Genomic DNA, 20323 nt, shown 5'->3' on the forward strand with positions numbered 1-20323 from the left:
TGTTTCATGCTTATGCTGTTGCTGCTATGACACAGGTGCATTTCCACATGGGCTTCAATACATATTTTCTTATCTAATTTTTATTTTATTTACAAGGTATAGTTCAATAGTTTCACCACTGGGTGTCAGTAGAGCGAGTAATTTGGGGACATCAAAGGCTCCTACAAGCCATTAACAGACATGTTCAAGGTGCTTCTATTCTCTCATACAAACGCCCTGGCTTCAGGCTTGTGTGTCGTTTTGCTCTCTGGACCACTCACTCTGGATTCACTCACATTGTCAGTCATCTTGTCATCCTTTGTCACCATTTCCCCACAAATCTACCAGGTGAGTGCTGTGCAATTGAACTATTTATCAGTCAAAATGGTCTTTGTTGTGGACAATCAGTATACATTTCTCATTTAAAAAAATCTCTAATGAATTAAATGCTGAATCTGTCAAATCTGAATCTGTTCACTTGTAGGTTGAGCAGTTGTTGAAGATAATTATTGTTATTATGAGTAGGCTAGTAGCCTATTATTATTTTGAATGTATTTGCACATTAATATCTTTCATATAGGCTACATTCACAAATATTTTTCATACATTCAAACAATGTATGATATTCAATACTATTTAGAATTTAGTAAAGCTGAAATGCTGAAAAGTGTTGGTGAATAGCTGTGGAACATTCATTTTCACCATTACTGGCAAATAGCCTAATATCACACAGTCTTTAAAAGTGTGAGGTATGTGAAAACAACACGTTTGGGTAGCTGAAAGCAGGTCAGATTTCCATCCTACATACTGTATACCAGTGGTTCTTGGGGGTCCTTTACATGAAAATGTAAAGGACCCTTGACCCCCAAATGAAATGTACGTATTTGGCTGCTGAAAATATTTTGTTTCAGAGACTCCATACAAGGTTTGTGTTATTAAAATGTAATTTTTTTACAGCAGATCTACAAGTTCAAAACGCATCGCATCATGATGCGTTGTGAGCTTGTAGATCTGCTATTTTTAAACACACCATAACTAATAATTTTGCTGTGGACACCATAACCCCCCCAAGGACCTCTGGGGGTCCCCAGTCCCCACTTTGAGAACCAATGCTATATACAGTACAATGAGTACATAAAAGTGCATGTACTACGCACACACACACACACACACACACACACACACACACACACACACACACACACACACACACACACACACACACACACACACACACAGGTGGCCACATAGGCCATGGCCTAGGGCGGCAGATTGCCCAGGGCGGCAGTTAGGGCTGCCCTAACTGCTTAGGGCCGGCCCTGCACACACACACACACACACACACACACACACACACACACACACACACACACACACACACACACACAGGTGGCCACATAGGCCATGGCCTAGGGCGGCAGATTGCCCAGGGCGGCAGTTAGGGCTGCCCTAACTGCTTAGGGCCGGCCCTGCACACACACACACACACACACACACACACACACACACACACACACACACACACACAGGTAAAACAGTGTTTTTAATGTCTCTCACTCTGTCTGTTTAATTTCCTGACATACATAGATTCTGGAGTCTGATTCACCGCTCTTTTTCTATGGTGAGTTATGGGACTTCTTTCTTAAATAATTCTAAAGAAGTCATTGGTTTCTATATCATCTGCCGTATTAGCCCATTACGTGGGCTAATGTAATATAATATAGACCTTTTCTATAGCCATCCGAGCAGATGAATCATGACTGAGACATATATTCAGCTGTTAATAAGTTGCTTTTCAGAACACAGAATCAGCAGATGTCATCTCATTAGAGAAATGTCTTTCACACATTTGACCATTAACCAGGCACAGAAGACCATTATATTTGTTGGCACGTCACCGAGAACTCTTGACTGGCTGATATGAAATGAAAGCTAGAAAGACATGAGTGAGACTGAATAACAGGTCATGCTGTCCTTCTGCTGCAGAGGTTGTTTTAGTGGAAAGTAACTAAGTACTATGTACTGGTACTGTACTTAAGTACACATTTGAGGTGCTTTTACTTTAATTGAGGATTTCATGAAATGTTTTATACTAATACTATAATGTATTTCTACACCACATATCAGAGGCAAATATTGTAGGCTACTATATTGTACTCCATGACACCTTATTGGTTATTTTGCATATTTAGAATATTATTACAAAATATACATTCAAAAAAATAGTAGGTCTACAAGCTTGTAGATTAAGATTTTGACACATTTAGAAAATGGGATAAGGGTACATTCTGTACATTTTGAGTAAGTACTTTGAGTAAGTTTGAATACAGGACTTTAGTTGTATAGAGTATTTCTACATTGCTCTGCTAGTTTTTTGAGGGCCTACAGGTTTAATGTTTGTTTTTAGGTCAATGTTTGTTTTAAAAACGAAAATGATGAGAAATTAAGTTTGTTTAGTCACTAACACAAACATTAAATCCATTAACAATAAAGAGAATTTAATGTTTGTTTGTTTTACATCATCATTATTTCACAAGTTTCTATCTTGAAAAAAGAATTGTTCTTATAAGTGAATAGACATGGATTAGATGACCATTGAATAAAGTAACATTTATAGCTGCTCCTATACCGAATTCCCTCCTCGATGTTGTAAGATGATAGAAGCGCCCCTCACTTCACACGGGTGTTCCACTATGGACGTTGTATATAGATTTACATTTATTTCTTTATTCTGCACTTTACACACTGTTAGATCTGATGTAGAATGTGTAAACAGGGTGATTTTCTCCAGATTGCAGATTTTCACAGCATGCCTCTGCACTGAAAGGAAACAAGGCTGGGACCATTTTATTAGTCTGGCAATAGCCATTCCTCCTTATTCTGTAATCTTGGACAAGATGTTGCACTTTTCAGAGAATAAAGACTTTTGAGACGAGAAAGGCCATAATCATTTAAATGCATAAATGGAGATGATCTTTTAAAATCAGAATATAGTATGACAAACAACTGTTGATTGATTAATACACATTATGACAAACCAACATCAGCAAATGATTGAGCTGATTTTGAAAAGCCCACTCATTTGTATTTTGTATTCATCATCAGCGTGAAGCTACATTTCATCTATGGAATTATAATAATTATTTGTCAATTGCATTTGCACCTGCTGTGACTCTCTCATTCAGTCCTATATTCTCTCATTCTCGCATGCATGCATTATCGCCTCCTATGGCCATAGCTGGGGGCCATGCAGTTATATTACCCCTGCCTCCCCTTCTGTCTGTCTCTTTGCAACCCCCGTCCCCCCATCTCTCCAGTGGTGTAAACTAGTAACTAAGTACATTTGCTTAAGTACTGTACTTAAGGCAAATATTGTACGTTTACTCCACTACCTGAAAAGATTTTTATATATTTTTTTAAATGAGACATTCTGCTTAATGAGTACTTTTACTTTAGTTACTTTAAGTACATTTATATGCCAATACTTTTGTACTTTTACTCAATTACATTTTGAATTCTGGACTTTTACATGTAATAAAGTATTACATTTTAAATTGCAGTATTGATACTCAAGAAAAACATTTGCGTACTTTTTCTACCACTGCACCTCTCTTTCCCCCTCACTCAGATGGATATCGCCAGCCGGCTTGGATAGGTGGTTTGATCCTAGTGGCATTGTAGTCTTGCTGTGATGTCCTGGAGAGGGAGTACAAACCAGTCTCTTGCATTTGGCCCCATGCTGCCTGTCCCCTTCAACAAAACCTTTCAACCTCCTCTTCCATGGGAGGTGGGCAGAACCAGCGGCCAGTCGGCGCAGGGGGAAGAGTGGACTGGAAACAAGACTCCCTCCCTCACTGACCCCTTTGTGCCGGTGGAAGATGATGACTGGTGCCATATGTCACCTGTCCTAGCAGTGTCTGTAGTGGTTTGTTATTGCATTACAATGGTTCTGGGGCTGATGGGAAACATCTGCCTCATCCACATCATAGTCCATAGCAGGGAGAGGGCCAATGTTACCAGCGTCTTTATCTGTAATCTGTCAATCTCTGACATCGTCATATGTGTCTGTTGCCTCCCATCCACTGTTGTTTACACACTAATGGACCACTGGGTGTTTGGGTCAGTACTGTGCAGACTGGTTCCATTCATCCAGTGTGTGTCTGTGAGTGTATCTGTGTTGTCTCTGCTATTCATTGCTCTGGAAAGACACCAGTTGATCATCAATCCTTCTGGGTGGAAACCCAGCGTTCCACAAGCTTATATGTGCGTCGTTCTCATCTGGATGCTTGCTTGCTTCACTTCCGTGCCATTCCTAGTTGTTCATCTGCTTACAGACAAGCCCTATGCTGACATTCCCCTGCAGCCAAAGTTCCAAGCACATCGCCCGCCATCTCCCTACCCCCAGCCTCATCCCAACACATCACTGATACAGCCTGGCGTGTATTCTAATTCATCTGTGGTTTCTAATTCAGACCGCACTGTGTTTTATCATGCCCCCACGTCTGCCCATCTGGAAGCATGTCTGGAGCAGTGGCCATCGCAGCAACAGAAGCTGGCTTACACCATGTGGCTCCTGCTGTTCCAGTACTGTGGCCCACTTCTGCTGGTGCTGTTCTGTTACATCCGGGTGTTCGTCCGCCTGCGGCACCGCAAAGACATGCTGGATCGTGCCAGAATCCCGGAGAGCCAGCACATGATTCAAAGTCGGCGAATCAACATCATGCTGGTCGCCCTGATTACGGCCTTTGCCGTCTGCTGGCTGCCACTCACCATCTTCAATGCGGTGGCAGACTGGAACCAGGAGGCCCTGCCCGTCTGCCACCACAACCTGCTGTTTTCCCTCTGCCACCTGCTGGCCATGTCCTCCACCTGCATCAACCCCGTCGTCTATGGCTTCCTCAACTCCAATTTCCGCCCGGAGGTCAGAGAAGCGCTGCTTCAGTGTCGCTGTAGGCCAACGCTGGAGGAAGAGCACGACCATTTCCACTTGTCCACCGTGCACACCGAGATGTCCCGAGGCAGCTCCTTGCGCGTCAATTGTAGGAGCTACTCTGTGTGATATGCACAAATGCGCTGTACAATCCTGAGTGTTCATTTAACTCAGAGAGTGTACAAATGGAACACATTTGTTCCATTTGTACACATGGGCAGTGGCAGAGGTGGAGCAGCCACTTGGGAAACGGAAGGTTCCCACTTCCCAGTTCAATCCCCTGAGTTAATGTCCAAGTAGTCTCACATGGCCGGATCTGTTGCCTCCAGCAATTTTCAAATGCTTCCGACTTCCATCATACAGTCTGTAGAACGGAAGCTCTGATGAGCAAGCGATGAAGTGGAAGTGAAGCCTCCTCCCCACTTCCGTTTTGTCTACAGTTGCGTGAATTTATCCTAATGTAAATCGAAATCATCTAAGCATATATAACTTGCTGCTAAGCAGAAGTTGATAAAAAAAAGTAAAGTTATTTAAAAATATATTTTCATGAACGGAAATGCCAGCTTCCTTGCTCGTATTTCGGGAGATGTCGTTCCAGACTCTATAGCATTCAGAGATTGTGGATAAGATTGTGGATTGTGGATAGTTGTCCAAGTGTCTTTGAGCAACAGACAAAAAATCCTACTGCTCCCAACAAGCCTTGCATGATTTCCTGTGTGAATGTAGTTTGCACTTTGGATAAAGGCACCATTTTATTTTTCTGTGTGTCCCAATTGTAGGCCTAAAATTGGTTTAGCTTTGATTATGTAGAATGTATATGAAGTTTGTGTCAGAAGTGTACTCTGAAATATTAGTTGTATTATATAGCTTTGACTTTAAAGAAATATTATATTTAGTTGAGTGACGTTTATAATGGGGTTTCTAATAAATGTCAATGCAGTAGCCTACATTGAAAGGTTACCCTCTAAATTATTACAAAACATATCTGTGACCGCAGTGGCAGTTTGTTTTAATCAACACTTTAATGACAAGTTATATTCTGTATAAATATGTGATGGCAAATATTGTAAGAATATTGCCTTAAATTAGGCATGTTTTTTGTATGTTGTATTTCATTGTTAATTTTATATCTATGATGTTATTGTGAATTTAGTGTAACAATTTCTTCATTGAAGACAAAAAATGTCAATGGCTGTCAATGAAACTCAATGAATAAAATGTTTAGAGACAGTGGGGAAGGAATCCAGCTTGTTCAATTTAATTCTAATATGTTTACACAATGCTTTCTAAGACAATTCAATTGACTTTCAATTATGTTACATGGCAGGAAAACATTAACAGTCGGAAGACAAATGTGAAGTTGACATTGTGAATAAATGGCCTTTAATTGTATGCTTTCTGCTGTAGGCTAATTAGATACATTTTCATTTTACATACTGTACACAGTACACTATAACTCACACTTTAAAGCAACATTAATGTGTTTCTAAATTGGCTGTGGTCTGTGGATGTGTTTGGTTCTGGACTTGTTTTGTGGACAGAAAAACAGTCTTTACTGTGATGAGAAAGTAATTACCTGGAGAATGCAATTAATTATCCATATTTAGTTTTTTTGTTTTGAAAAATGTAACAAAATCTTGAAATATTGGGTTCTATGATGTCTGTGTGTAGGCTATTATCCATGTTGCACAATGAGGTTTTGAGGTTTTGAGGCATGTTGATGCTCTCATGTTGGTGAAAAATGAAATAAATGTATTACAATATGCGTATCAGCGAGATGATGTCTCATGTTGTCATTGTATGCCCTAAATAAACATTTAAAGTCCATAAACTTGGCTGGCATAAAATTACATCATAACTACCCTAAACAAACATTAAAGTCCATAGACTTGGCTGGCACAATTAACATCATAATTGACCCTAAACAAAAATTAAAGTCCATAGACTTAGCTGGCACGAATTATATCATAATTTACCTTAGACTTGGCTGGCTCGAATTACATCATAATGTACCTTAAACAAACATTAAAAGTCCATAGACTTGGCTGGCCTATGACATAATTTCGGAAAGCTGTGGATTGGAGGGGCTGGTGCCTCAATTTAACAATGAGTACAGTACGTTCCGTAATGCAATTCCAATAGTGAAAGCTGTCACCAAGTCATTGGCTTTCTTGGGTTTTAAATCCTCTTAGCAGACCTATTGAACTATACTTTCCTGTGCTACTGCTAATCAATCAATCAATCAATCAATCAATCAATCATCAAAAAGAATGCTATGATAACTAGGACATTCAGAAAAAAGAGCTGGCCACTGTGTGGGAAATTGTGAATCGGTGGATGGTCTCCCCAGGTCAACAGTGGGGGTGGTAAAAAAATAACAAAATAAATTAAACAAATAAATAAAGAAAAAAGTAAAGAAAAACTGTTATACTGTGCATATATAGGCCTATATATACACACACACACACACACACACACACACACACACACACACACACACACACACACACACACACACACACACACACACACACACATACAACCGTATACACAGTATATACATACACCGTATATACAGTACAGTATGTATAAACCAGTATAAAAACAAAAAAATAAAACAAAATAGAAAAGAAAAACATAAAGGGCGCTTCCCGCCGTTCTTGATCATAGAAAAGAAAAACATAAAAGATGAGCTCAGCCATGTCGACACCGTGAAGAACGTTCCCCAAAAACTGTGAGCAATAGCTTTCCTACAATTTATGTGAAATCCTTAAATGCCATGAACCCGTGTCATTTCTTTTGGATATCAGGTAAACATAAAACCTAGCATCTGTCTAAACATGCTACACAACACTTGTGGTTCAGCAAAACAAATTTCACGTCCATTATCTTATCTTAAGCATATACTGTATATAGACCATATTCACATTCACGGCCATCAAGCCATTAAATTAATGAAATTGTTGCTGCCCTGCTTTTTCAATGCAGAATGCCAACACACCATGTGAATATGGTCTATAGCTTTCTCCTCCCTCTGAGCAACCTTCACCATCTACCTCAATTTCATTCATTTGGATTCATTTCGATTGTCTCACCTCTCCAAGCCTTGCAGTTCTCTTCTGCTCCTCCTCCAGCATTTTCTCCTCTTCCTCCATCGCATATTCTCCAACTCTGATACCTCCTTGACTGTGGTGTTCTCAGAAGTCTATAGCTTTCTCCTCCCTCTGAGCAACCTTCACCATCTACCTCAATTTCATTCATTTGGATTAATTTGGATTGTCTCACCTCTCCAAGCCTTGCAGTTCTCTTCTGCTCCTCCTCCAGCATTTTCTCCTCTTCCTCCTTCGCATATTCTCCAACTCTGATACCTCCTTGACTGTGGTGTTCTCAGAAGTCATCTTGCAGTCACCCACGTGCGTTTCCATTTCTTTGATAGTTGCTTTTTCCTGCCGAACAAAATCTTTAAAATAAGTTGATTTCTATGTGTCACCTTCTGCGGTGCATCCTGCCATATCGGTTTATATAAAATTGAAATACTTTACAACAAATTCAATTAAAACAGGAATTCAGGTGCCAGTTGAAAATGTAACAATTAATGTATACATACATACATACATACATACATTTTGTTTCATGTATCTTGTAGTCTTACTGGAGTCTGAGGTTCCACTTTTATTCTTATCTAGAAGAGTCTGTCTTGTGTGTGTTGTCTGCATGTATCCGTGTCCATTTACTTTCGTCAACAGACCTTTAATCATTTTGTTTTCAAGACGATAAGCGGGTTCAAGTCTCAGTAACCAGCATTAGCCAGGTTATTGCATGGGTGAAATAGGCTCTCTCTGTCCATCTCTCTCCCTCTCTCCCTGTCTCCCCTTCCATCCGCCTCTCCAAAGCGATGCGTTGTGAGCTTGCAGATACTATTTTTGCCATGTTCGCCCCAGACTAGGGATGATAGACAGCACGTCCGGTGCAGAATGGCGAGCGCGGTGTCTCGCCGAGCCCCCGTCTAAGGGAGGGGCTGCACTCCTGGTAGATAAAGGTGTAGAGGCTGACAGGGCACCTGCTGTGACAATATGCACATACAGCGGTGTAGTACTTGTCCAGGAGATCAAACACCTCCCCAATCGTGATGTTCCTCTCCGCAATGAACGTGTGCATGCTGTGGATGTCTGTCATGAGCTTGCTGTCACCAAAGGTGAAATAGGCTAAATCTCGTCCTGCCTCAGAAGCTGCTAAGATCTGGAGCACAGCTTTAAGTCGGGCGTCCCCCCCAAAGACTCCACAGCCCCAGCTCCCCGTGGCCACAGGTGGGAGATTACTTACCCCAGGGCGGGCAAAGCCACAGTATGCCTTATTAAGCTCTCTGGTGATCCTGGTTAGGTGAAATTGTTCCATGAAGCTGTGGAACTGCAGTGCATCAATGGCCACAATTTCTGTGCATCTTCTCTGCCAGCTATCTCGTAGAGTTGTGTCATCGTGGCTGCCGACGCATTCAAAACTATCTGCAAAGCCTGTGTATTTACTGTACTGCTGCGTACCTGTGATGATGAGGCACTCATCGTGGTCCAGGGTCTCGGTGAAGAGGCGGGACAAGATGAGCTCAGGGTTGATCAGGAAACGGATCTCCTCCTGAACCAGCCCGGAACCCAACACTCCCCCTCCCACAAACTTGTTGGCAAAATCCACCTGGAGCATTCCGTGGCCGCCGTCCTCTATGGTCCCTTTACAAGAAATGTGCAGCTTTGAAAACAAATTGTTTGAGCGTTTCCAGTTGGGAGGGCTATCTAAAGTTTTTCTTTGGAATGTTATTAGACCAGTAGGCATGTTCTCAGTGACACTTTTGAAATAGCACATCAGGGCCTTGAGCTTCTCAATCTTCTTTGGAGAGCCCCCTTCAAACACCTTGAAGAAGTTGATGTCTGGGTAGGTGGCGTACTCACCCCTTCCGAAGCTGCGACTGGGGAAGGTGCAAAAGAAGGCATTGGCCAGCAAGCACGCCACCTGCTCCTGAGACATGGTGATGGAGTAGTTCATCCCTTTCTTAAGGAAAGGAATGGGCTTGGTACACAGCTCAGGGACTCTCAGTGCTAATTTCACCATGTTTGGCAGCAACACGCCCATTAGGTGATCTGCAGCATCCGGTTGCAGGACATTGTTACAGTACAAATCCCATGCTGTGAAGTCCCATTTCTTCATGGCATTTGTGGGATTGTATTTCGTTATTGCATTCTTCACCATTAGCGAACTTGTAAATCTCACTGTCAACATTTTCCTGATAAATTGCCATCGGCTCTGACGCTTCAGGTCTCCTGTTTCCTCATTTAACACTGACATCAGGCTCTTCTCTGAACAGGGCATTTGTATATTATCATCATCCCAGACATCCTGAAACATGCTAGGATATGGAACAGGATCTTTACCATTTTGAAGAAGGTCTGTCCTTATCATGACTGTGTGCTGGCCAAGAACATCCCTCAGCCGAGGAAGAAATGGGGCACATACCGGCACTTTTTGCATCGCAGTGGGGAAGACCATGTTGTATACTTGTTGAGGATCTGCAAGCTGAGTTTGGGAGGGCACTATATAGAGACCATTATTGACGTGTTGTGACGTAACCAGCCTTGTCCATAATTTATCGAGTTATGCATTTCAATGGTGATCCCTCTGCAGGGTCACGGTGGCACAGTCGGTATAGTGCTGTCGCCTCACAGCTAGAAGGTCCTGGGTTCGATTCCCGCTGGGGGCGTGTTCCCTCATCCGCGTCATCAGTGCTCATACCTGAGGCGGGGTTGGCAAAAGGGCCTTTCTGTGTGGAGTTTGCATGTTCTCCCCGTGTCCCCTAGGGCAGGTGTTCCCAAACTTTTTTGGACCAGGTACCCCTTTTGGGGTAGATATTTTTCCAGGTACCCCCTCATCCTCGCAACATGGATAACAATATATTTACAACCACAAGCAGTGTTTCCTGCAGGAAAAAGCTTTGGCATGGTGCTGGGCACAGGCCGCAATTTTGATTAATTAATTAATTTGATTAATTAATTAATAAGATTAATACATTAAGATTGATTTGTATTATTGCTCTTGTATTGCTATTGGAGACACTTGGGGGACACTGGGGGACACTGGGCAGGCACTGAGGAGGCACTGGGGAGACACTGGGTGGGAAGGCACTCTAAATGTAGACGTCTAAATGTATACGTCTAAATGTATCCGTCTAAATGTGTACGTCTAAATGTAGACGTCTAAATGTAGACGTCTAAATGTAGACGTCTTCTCTTATGGGGGTCCCTGGCATATCTTTTCAAATGGGGGTCCACAGGCTAAGTAGTGTCAATTTGGGGGTCCTTGACATGAAAAAGTTTGGGAACCACTGCTTTAAACACTTTAGCACTTTATGAACATGAACAAAATAGATGGGTCCCCCCTGGAACTCCCTCAGGTACCCCTGGGGGTCCCCGGACCCCACTTTGGGAACCACTGCCCTAGGGTAGGTACCCTCACAAAAACATGCCGTAATCATGTGAAGCATGAGGTCAGTCCGCTGCCCCCCCAGGTTGACACATCACATGCATGCTACTGAAATCTTGAAAATGTGCCTTATCTAGGTTGTTAATGGTACACTAACTTTCAATCCCTAGCTGATTTACCTTGATCCACATAATACAAACAATTCAGGTAGAAAAAACAGCACAGACAACAAGAACAGACAAGAAACAAAACAGGACAAACTAACAGAAATACAATGCAATGCAATACAACAATAATATCAGGGTTCGGGACATTAAATTCCACAATGAATGGAGAATTTACGTCATATACCTACTGTATGTGTACCATAGACTGTAATGTAGACGAGCTACCCCAAATCACGCCCACTGCTAAAGGGGAAGTGATGTCACTTACCAGTCTGCCAATCATTTCCTTACCTTCCACACACAATGTTCGATAAACTGCAGGCGGGAGAGAAATGTTAAATTCAACAGTAAATTCAACCAACTCAACCAAGTAACTGCGTAAGTAAAAGTATTTTCTGATCGTTTAGCGGATCTATAAAATGTTGTTTACACTCATCATATGTGGATATACTCTAAGGTATAATCTCATTATTAATACGGATTTACGGAAGTAATATAGCCTATAGTAGCTAAGCAGCTAGCCACAACAACGTTTCCAACTCTTTCATAAGGTAACAGGTGCACGGTCGCCCCTTTTCCACCTCGCCCCACTACTCCTAGCTGTAAATAACAAACATAAATTCATGTTGGTGATGATATAAAAGGTATTATATAAATGTATAATTGTTAAATTCACTCTGTATATCCATGGGCATAATAGCATCATGATGCCATTACAAAACATGGGCTACATATGGAAGAAATGTGTTTAATAAAACGAAATTAACTAGAAGGTCCTAAATTAACTTAATCAAGCAGTCACCGTCTCATGTTGTTCTTCCTTGATTCGACTACTATACAATCAAATAAATCTGTATACTATAAGCTAATAATAACTAACCAACCAACTAACTAACGTCACGGGCATAACTGTTTATAATGATCACACTGTACAGTGCTTAACTTTGTGTACAGTGTACACTCTCAGAGTAAAATTTACTTTGATTTTACGATATATGGGGGTCCCTGAGATAGGAAGGTCGCAAGACCGAAACGTTGTAGAAAAGTCAGTGTGTCAACATCTTAAAATGGAACTTTTTTTTAATAATGATTAGGTCCAGATTAGATCTACGTTTGTCTTGGACTCCATTTTACTGTTATGTCGACAAATACCTCCTGCATGTATGTAATGGTATTGCTTTCTGCTATAGTAATTCTTCACTAGCCTTTTTCTTATCTTATCGTATCCATCGTAGCTTTATTACTGTTTCTCTGTTGCACACTATCGCATACCATACTTGATTTTGCTGCTTGTACCTGTATGAGTAGTATTAGTGACAAATAAACCTTGACCCTTTAGTCTTGTCTAAGAATAGTTGCAGACATGCACCTTAACATTATATTTGCACTTTGCAGCCTGATCCACGTGACGGATGCACTCCTTCTCGACTTATCTCTAGCAGACTCACTCACATAATGCACATTACTTCCAAGTAAGTTCCACTAACTGCTCTAGTAAACCAGGCTTTAGCATATAACAGTCACACATTGAATTATTATGATATATATATATACACATATACATATGATATGTAACTTTATTTTACATCCACCGGCTGTTTATGTTGTAAGATTCCCACTCGTCAAATAACATACAGAATGTATATAATTGTATTGCATATATATTTATTATAGTGGGTATATATGATGGTTTAGTTTTAGTTTTTGAAGGGCGCTAGCCTAGCCTCCAAGGCTCCAACGCCTGGCTGTAGGCCCTTTTTTAAACTAGCCAATCGCCACTCGCCCTACACACTTCCACTCGGTTTGAGCATAGATATAAATAATAGAGACGGCACCAGGATTCCCCTCCCATCCAGTGCTGTCTATTATTTATATATCTATGACCAAACCAAGTGTGTAGGGCGAGTGGCGAGGAGCTAGTGTCTTTGAAAAGAACTATATAAATGTGTGTTGTTATTAATACGTCTGTGTGTGGTATGAATGGTGATTACAGGTTCATGTATTCGTTTGTTCGAGGCCAGTAATGATGACTACAGGCAGTGCCAGTAGGTGTCCAGATTTTCTCAAAGGTAATAATGGTCTGGGAGACAAACGGGGAGAAGGGCGCACACCAGTATTGGTGAGGTGCTAATGGCCTTGGGCAGTAAACATAGTTCAGTCAGACAACTCACGAATAGATTTAACCAATATTTATTATAGAATGAGAGTGTGCATATAATAATTTATCTTGGCGTTCAGCTCTGCTGCATTTTTCTCCCTGCTCGGCACAATTAAACACCATCATTAAACATTAAGAGCAGGGAGATAGATATACAACACAACACCCCCATGGGGAACATAAATAACATTTAAACAACAAGTGGTGCTGGGGTGGTCGTGGGAGCAAACATCACATAACAGCAACCAGGAACCATAGGCCCTTTTTTTAAACCGCCTCCTCGCCACTCGCCCTACACACTTGGTATGCGTGTTCACGCGAGGCTGCGCCATATTAAGTGCCGTCCGAAACCAAGCAGCCTTGAGTGGAAGTGGCTTATAAAGCCCTCAAGAGCGAGTCTATGCCGATCTAGACTCGATTGCCTTGTGCAGCCCTGCTCTGTGTCCGCATGGAAACCGCGACCTACAAATGTAAGTACCAACACAAATAAATGATAAAGAAACTGCTCCTAAACAATCTTCATCTGATGCAGAATAGACAACGCTCCAACTGATGTTGACAATGGCTCTTTATTTACCTCACCATGAAAAACTATAAATTGAAGTACCACACAAACACCTTTTAACACAATGATTTACAAACACCATGGATGTATATGAAATGTCCTTTTTGACAATCATGCTATAATTCCTATTAAATGTCCATATTAATGAAATCACATATGTCACACAAACATATACACGATGCAATGCAATATAACTGTACAAACAAAATAACAGGTAACACAATGGAATGATTGTAACCATGGCAACGAATGGTGTCTGTTTCCTGGTTCTGCTCAAGGAGGGCGAGTGCATTTCCAAATTGTTTTTTATACCCAGCACCCTAATCAAGGGAACTTGATTCAGCTGGAGGGGCACTTCCAGGTACTTCTTGACGAGGGAACCTCCTGAGAGCAAGAGTCAAGGGACTGGTTTCAAAAAGGGGGATAAGCAGAAGGAAGGCAGGAAGAGCATGCAGTCTAGTGAGCTCAAGTATAGGCTGCCCAATTGGTCAGCTGACTACCACATCAGCGAATGACATGTGGCTCTTGCACACACTGAATACACCCACATAGTAATGCAGCATATTAACCCCTTGAGTATATGAATGCGCCCTTGAGCATGAGATGAAACCCCTCAAGTATATCTGACTGAACTAACTCCGCAAGCTACGTATCATAAAAATAAGAAAAAGGCTGCACACTCATAGCTGTCTCAATGGTCCGGGATGAACTTGAACCCTGATGAACTACGATACACATACACATACACATACATCTATTTTTTTTCTTCTGTCAACAGATGTGGTCGCATATGTTGATGTCTGGTCGTTGGACAAAACCGACAACTATTCAAAGTCATTCATCCAGCAGTTGCAAGAAATGGGAGCCCAGGTGAGTCCATACACATGTAGTGCAGAACATGGATACTATGTTTAGTCTTATTTTATACTTTACAATTTAGGCATTTAGCAGACGCTCTTAATCCAGAGCGACTTACATTAAGCAAGAACAACAAAAGCATGGGAATACATCACATATTTACAAAACATTTATCATGAAACATGCATAAGCTAAGAAAGTAGCAGTGGAATATCTATATAATGAAACTATACATATAAACTACTATGCTATACATATGTACTATGACGTGCTATGACTACATACAATGCAATTATAGTGCTGTCTTCATAACATGCTATAAGTCTGTGTCAAATGCTTTGTCGTACGGCTGTGTTTTGCATAAAAGAATGGCCGATCTTACAAGCTCCCAACATGTCACAATCTGCTATGTTTCTTTCTTATTTTTCTTTGTAAGACGTTTGTCTATAATGACATACATGGTAAAACCGGGGACGCCAGGTTGAAAGTGTTTAAGTCAGTCGGTTTTATAAATAAATAACCAATAAAAAGTATTAACAAGAGCTTGTCTAAATAATATTTACAGTGAATCCATTGGAACACAGGTTCTTTTTCCATCCTGAAGAGTAATACATGGTGCATTTATATCCAATGGTGGTAGTTTTATCCAAAGCGCTTAACATAGATTGTGCATTACATTCACACCATGCAAGTGCAATCTGCACAAATCGGTGTCCAGAGTCTTGCTCAAGGACACTTCAACACTAACTCTGGGAGAGCCTGGGATCCTCACGGTTCACAACTGGCTGTTCTTTTTTTTGCAACTTATTTTTATTGTCTTTGCCGGGGTAAAAATTACATTTTATACACAAGCACAGCATAGCATCAATATGTTCTCAATACAAAATTCACATTGTCTCCCCAAGGAAACGGCAGCAACATTAAAGTAACACATTTGAAAAAGTAATAATCACAAATAATTATACTAAGGACAATAATAATAACTAGAACTGCACTCTGCCGAGTGCATACTTGCTTGTTGCACACTAGTAGGCCATAAATGGCCAACTAGTGCGCAAGCAGAGCGCGCAAGTACTTTCGACCGCTGTAAACTGTCACATCTCAGTATCTCTGTGAAAGAACGTTTGAAATGTATAATCATTAGGTGTAACTAAGCATACTATATAGAGTAATGTAGTTGTAATTTGATTAGCAGTATACTGTGGTTACTTGGTGCCAAAAAGTGACAGCCGTCAACCATTTTTTTGTGTATGCAAATCTGTGCCTGTTTTGCTGGGACCAGATTACACAGATGACCATTTTTCTCACGTCATCGTTGAGAGCTGGGACCAGAGTACATGGTGTGTATATGTATGACTAGCTCTCAATGATGACGTAAGAGATCATCATTGAGAGCTGGTCATACATATACACACCACGTACTCTGGTATACATACGTGTACATATACATATACTATATAGAGTATGTAGTTGTAATTTGATTAGCAGTATACTGTGGTTATTTGGTGCCAAAAAGTGACAGCCGTCAACCATTTTTTTGTGTATGCAAATCTGTGACGTAAGAGAAATGGTCATCTGTGTAATCTGGTCCCAGCAAACCAGGCACAGATTTGCTTACACAGAAAAGTGGTTGACGGCTGTCACGTTGAAGAGACCGGGGAAATTATTACTTGCTCGCTCTGCTTGCGCAAGTAACTAGAACTGCACTCTGTCGAGTGCCTACTTGCTTGTTGCATACACGTAGGCCATTTAGTGCGCAAGCAGAGCGTGCAAGTACTGTAGACCGCTACAAACGTTCAAATCTCAGCCTCTATGTGAAGGAACGTTTGCAATATTGAATTATTAGTTTTAGCTATTTGCTACGTACCTTGCTTTTGGTATTTTGAAGTATGGTAATGATTACTTATGCCTGTTATGGCAGTGGTAGTAGTCCACCCGACACTGAAACATGTCATCGTTATGTCCCCATCGATAACCAATTATACCCTGGCATTGGTACATATATTCATCACGTCATATGCTCATATGTCTATATATGTAATTTCTGAGTGATTAGTGGTATAATGTGGTTACTCGGGTGGTTTGATGCGAGTTACAGAACGTACCATACATATTTTTATAGACACTGTCACACAATGCGCATCTACAGTACCCACATATTGTACAATCACATTAACATTCATAATCTCTTTGAAGAAATACATCTTGCCCCAGCAAGCCGAATGACGTCATGATGACGTTATGATGACATCCTTCGGTGACATTCAGGACTAGGCCAAATCACAGCCCATTATAGGGATGAACTTTACGTAATTTCCAAGGCCGTCTTCACCAGCTGAAATAATGTAGCGTATTCTGGGTCAGATCTGACTAGTTATGATATGACTTAAGTTGATCTGCCCTCGAACGGACTCTCTCTTAGTGGGCAGAATTTATGTTATGGTGATATTCTGGGCCAGATCTGACTAGTCTTGGTTTCACTTGATCTGGCCCCAATCGAGATGTCAATTCGTCCAGGTCCTGACTTGCTGGGCATAGTAAGGTTAATGTTCGATGCATAGTTGCATACGAAGGGCGTCCATTTCTTAATACATTTTTCATTTTGTAGCCTCACCAAATAAGTAATTTCTAATTTATTTTACTTTATTCAGCCATTGTTCGTGGGTTGGAGGGTGTTTTCCTAGCCAATTTATTTTCATAGTCTTCTTGGCCGTTGTTAACAATATCTGGAGGAGGTATACCTTTTTCCTACCTTCAAAACCAGTCGGCACTACTCCTAAAAATGTTGAAATCTTGTGGTATCTGAGTGTCAAACACTCTATAACTGGCTGTTCTACTGGCCACTCTACCCCTGAGCCACTGCTGCCCCTGTTGCCAATAATATACTTTGTCTTTAAATTTCTCAGGTAACCAAGTCATTCAATAAGAAAGTTACCCATGTAGTCTTCAAGAATGGACATCACGCTACATGGACTAAAGCAAAAAAAAGCGGTGTCAGGCTTGTTTCAGTCCTGTGGGTTGCCAGGTAATCTGTCTGGTTTAGATTTTTTCAACTAAACAGTTATTTTTTGTGTTGTGTGATTTAAATTTTTGCATCCTTGATTATGCCCATTAAATAATACTTTCTAATGTTTTGGGGGAAATTATTTTCAGATGTAAAGATGATGGTGAACATGTGGATGAAGAGTTATACCCAGCCTTAAATGATGACATCAAGACCGTGCTCAACAAAAAGAAAGTAAGTACTAACTATGTCGGATTTAAAGTAGTAGTAATATGTAATAAATATGTATTCTCAGTTTATGACACCACAGAATGTGTTATTAACCAACCAGACAAATTAGACTGTAATGGCCGTTTTCCTTGTCAGGTTGTCGACCTCTCCTATAGGTCGTATGTATCATTGTTGTCAGTAATCACTCAGTAAGGCCAAACGGAATCTGCAGGTTTTTTTCTGCGGTGACTCCGGAGGAAAATCTGCGGGATTCTTTTTCTTTTTTCTTCTAAGGTTTTAGACAGTTATCCAGGACTATAATCAATGTGTTTAGAGCAAAAATAACTCTAAATAATATGCTAAATAAACCTTAAAGTACCACAACAAAGTAATTAAGATCTATTAGTTAAATCTTCAACATTTCTATTCAATAATAATTCACTCCTTCATGAACATTCTTTAGTACAAATCACAAATGTGAAATTAAATTACAATGGTTCCAACATGAACATACATATAGCCAGCCAGCGGCTTTCCGCCAGTCAGCCAGCCAGCCAGCCAGTCAGTTAGCCAGTCAGTTACGTATATAGCCAGTTAGTTATATAGCCAATCAGTCAGCCAGTCAGCCTGCCTGCCAGCCAGATAGCCAGGGGCCAGCTTGAGGGCTTTCTCCAGAGGAATATCTGCCTCAACCAGAGCCTTATAAAATACAACACAAACGTCTTCCTCTCAGCAGTACATGGGCCTTGGAGAGCCAGGCAGCCAGGGTTTCAGTCCTATAGATCGTACTGCAAAACTAAGACAATTTGTTGTCCCTATTCTGAGGGTAACATTAGTCGAAAATAGCAGATCTACAAGTTCACAAACGATGCCTCATGCTGCGACTAAGTGGGCGTCTAAAAATTCTGAACATGAATCCAACACAACACTGTCGTGGGCACAAAAACAGAGTGGGCACTAGGGAAAGGTGCATGGGCAGACTGGGCACCATGCAGGGAAAGGTAGGCACCAAAACAGAGTGGGCATTAGGGAAAGGTGCATGGGCAGACTGGGCACCATGCAGGGAAAGGTAGGTACCAAAACAGAGTGGGCACTAGGGAAAGGTGCATGGGCAGACTGGGCACCATGCAGGGAAAGGTAGTCACCAAAACAGAGTGGGCACTAGGGAAAGGAGGGCAGACTGGGCACTAGGGAAAGCTAGGCACCAAAACAGAGTGGGCAAGCTATCTATGAAATCTATTGAAAAGTTGAATCTGCAACAACATTTTATATGGGGTCCCTGGCTCCTGCTTCATCTCTCTCAGCTAAAGGTTTTCTCTCAAATCAAATCAAATTTGCTTTATTGCCTGGCATGAGAAAATACATTGCCAAAGCAAAAGTGGAACGAGACAATCAAGATAAAACAATGCATGTAGAAATAAATATTGAATATAAATAGGAATTAAATAAAGGTGTAAACGGATGTTACATTAACATTTTGAGTAATAATATCTTGTGAAACTATAAAAATATTTCATATTCTCTCACACACACACACACACACACACTCTCTCTCTCTCCCACGCACGCACGTCGCACGCTCTCTCCAAACACACACGCACGCACACACACACACACACACACACACACACACACACTTTCGCTCTCTCTCGCACGCACATTGCATGCAGTCTCTCCAAACACTCTCTCTCTTTCTCTCTCTCCCAAGGTAGAGCTCGTGCATGGCTAAGCAGTCATGGGCATAAGGAATATGTATTTTATTTTCACCTGGTTATTCATAATTGTTCCTTTTGTGTCTTGTAGCATCGTTGCATGCAACCAGGAGAGGAAAGAACCCCTGATAGTGACAAGCGCATGAAAAAGAAGCTCGACAAGATGATTAAAGGCCTAATGCCAAAACCGCCTTTTGGTAAGAGACGAGTAGGGCCTTTTCACATCTAAGATTCATAATGAGACCAAACTGTTGCAGTTTGAAGATAAGGCCCAA

At 41.1% G+C, this 20323-nt stretch overlaps 3 protein-coding genes across 3 annotated transcripts in view; 2 read left to right on the plus strand and 1 right to left on the minus strand.

The window, feature by feature from the left end:
• Nucleotides 1-3670: 3670 nt before the first annotated feature.
• On the plus strand, nucleotides 3671-5198 carry LOC308328815 (neuropeptide Y receptor type 4-like; the record flags this gene model as incomplete). The annotated part of the gene is made up of 2 exons (XM_080782923.1): nucleotides 3671-5018; nucleotides 5131-5198. The coding sequence occupies 2 exons, from the start codon at nucleotides 3671-3673 to the stop codon at nucleotides 5196-5198; spliced, it is 1416 nt and encodes a 471-aa protein (XP_080639049.1).
• Nucleotides 5199-8190: 2992 nt separating this feature from the next.
• On the minus strand, nucleotides 8191-10444 carry LOC308328816 (poly(ADP-ribose) glycohydrolase-like; the record flags this gene model as incomplete). The annotated part of the gene is made up of 2 exons (XM_080782924.1): nucleotides 8191-8355; nucleotides 8867-10444. The coding sequence occupies 2 exons, from the start codon at nucleotides 10442-10444 to the stop codon at nucleotides 8191-8193; spliced, it is 1743 nt and encodes a 580-aa protein (XP_080639050.1).
• Nucleotides 10445-11822: 1378 nt separating this feature from the next.
• Nucleotides 11823-20323, plus strand: part of mcph1 (microcephalin 1) — a 40060-nt gene continuing 31559 nt past the window's right edge. Inside the window, exons 1-6 of the mRNA XM_080781745.1 lie at nucleotides 11823-11919; nucleotides 13535-13610; nucleotides 15043-15134; nucleotides 18029-18147; nucleotides 18276-18360; nucleotides 20140-20245. Of these exons, the coding sequence (XP_080637871.1) occupies nucleotides 13565-13610; nucleotides 15043-15134; nucleotides 18029-18147; nucleotides 18276-18360; nucleotides 20140-20245 (448 nt within the window). The 5' untranslated portion in view covers nucleotides 11823-11919; nucleotides 13535-13564. The remainder of the gene's footprint in view (nucleotides 11920-13534; nucleotides 13611-15042; nucleotides 15135-18028; nucleotides 18148-18275; nucleotides 18361-20139; nucleotides 20246-20323) is intronic.

Source organism: Protomyctophum bolini, assembly GCF_963924005.1.
Source record: "Protomyctophum bolini genome assembly, chromosome: 14".
Lineage (NCBI taxonomy): Eukaryota > Metazoa > Chordata > Actinopteri > Myctophiformes > Myctophidae > Protomyctophum > Protomyctophum bolini.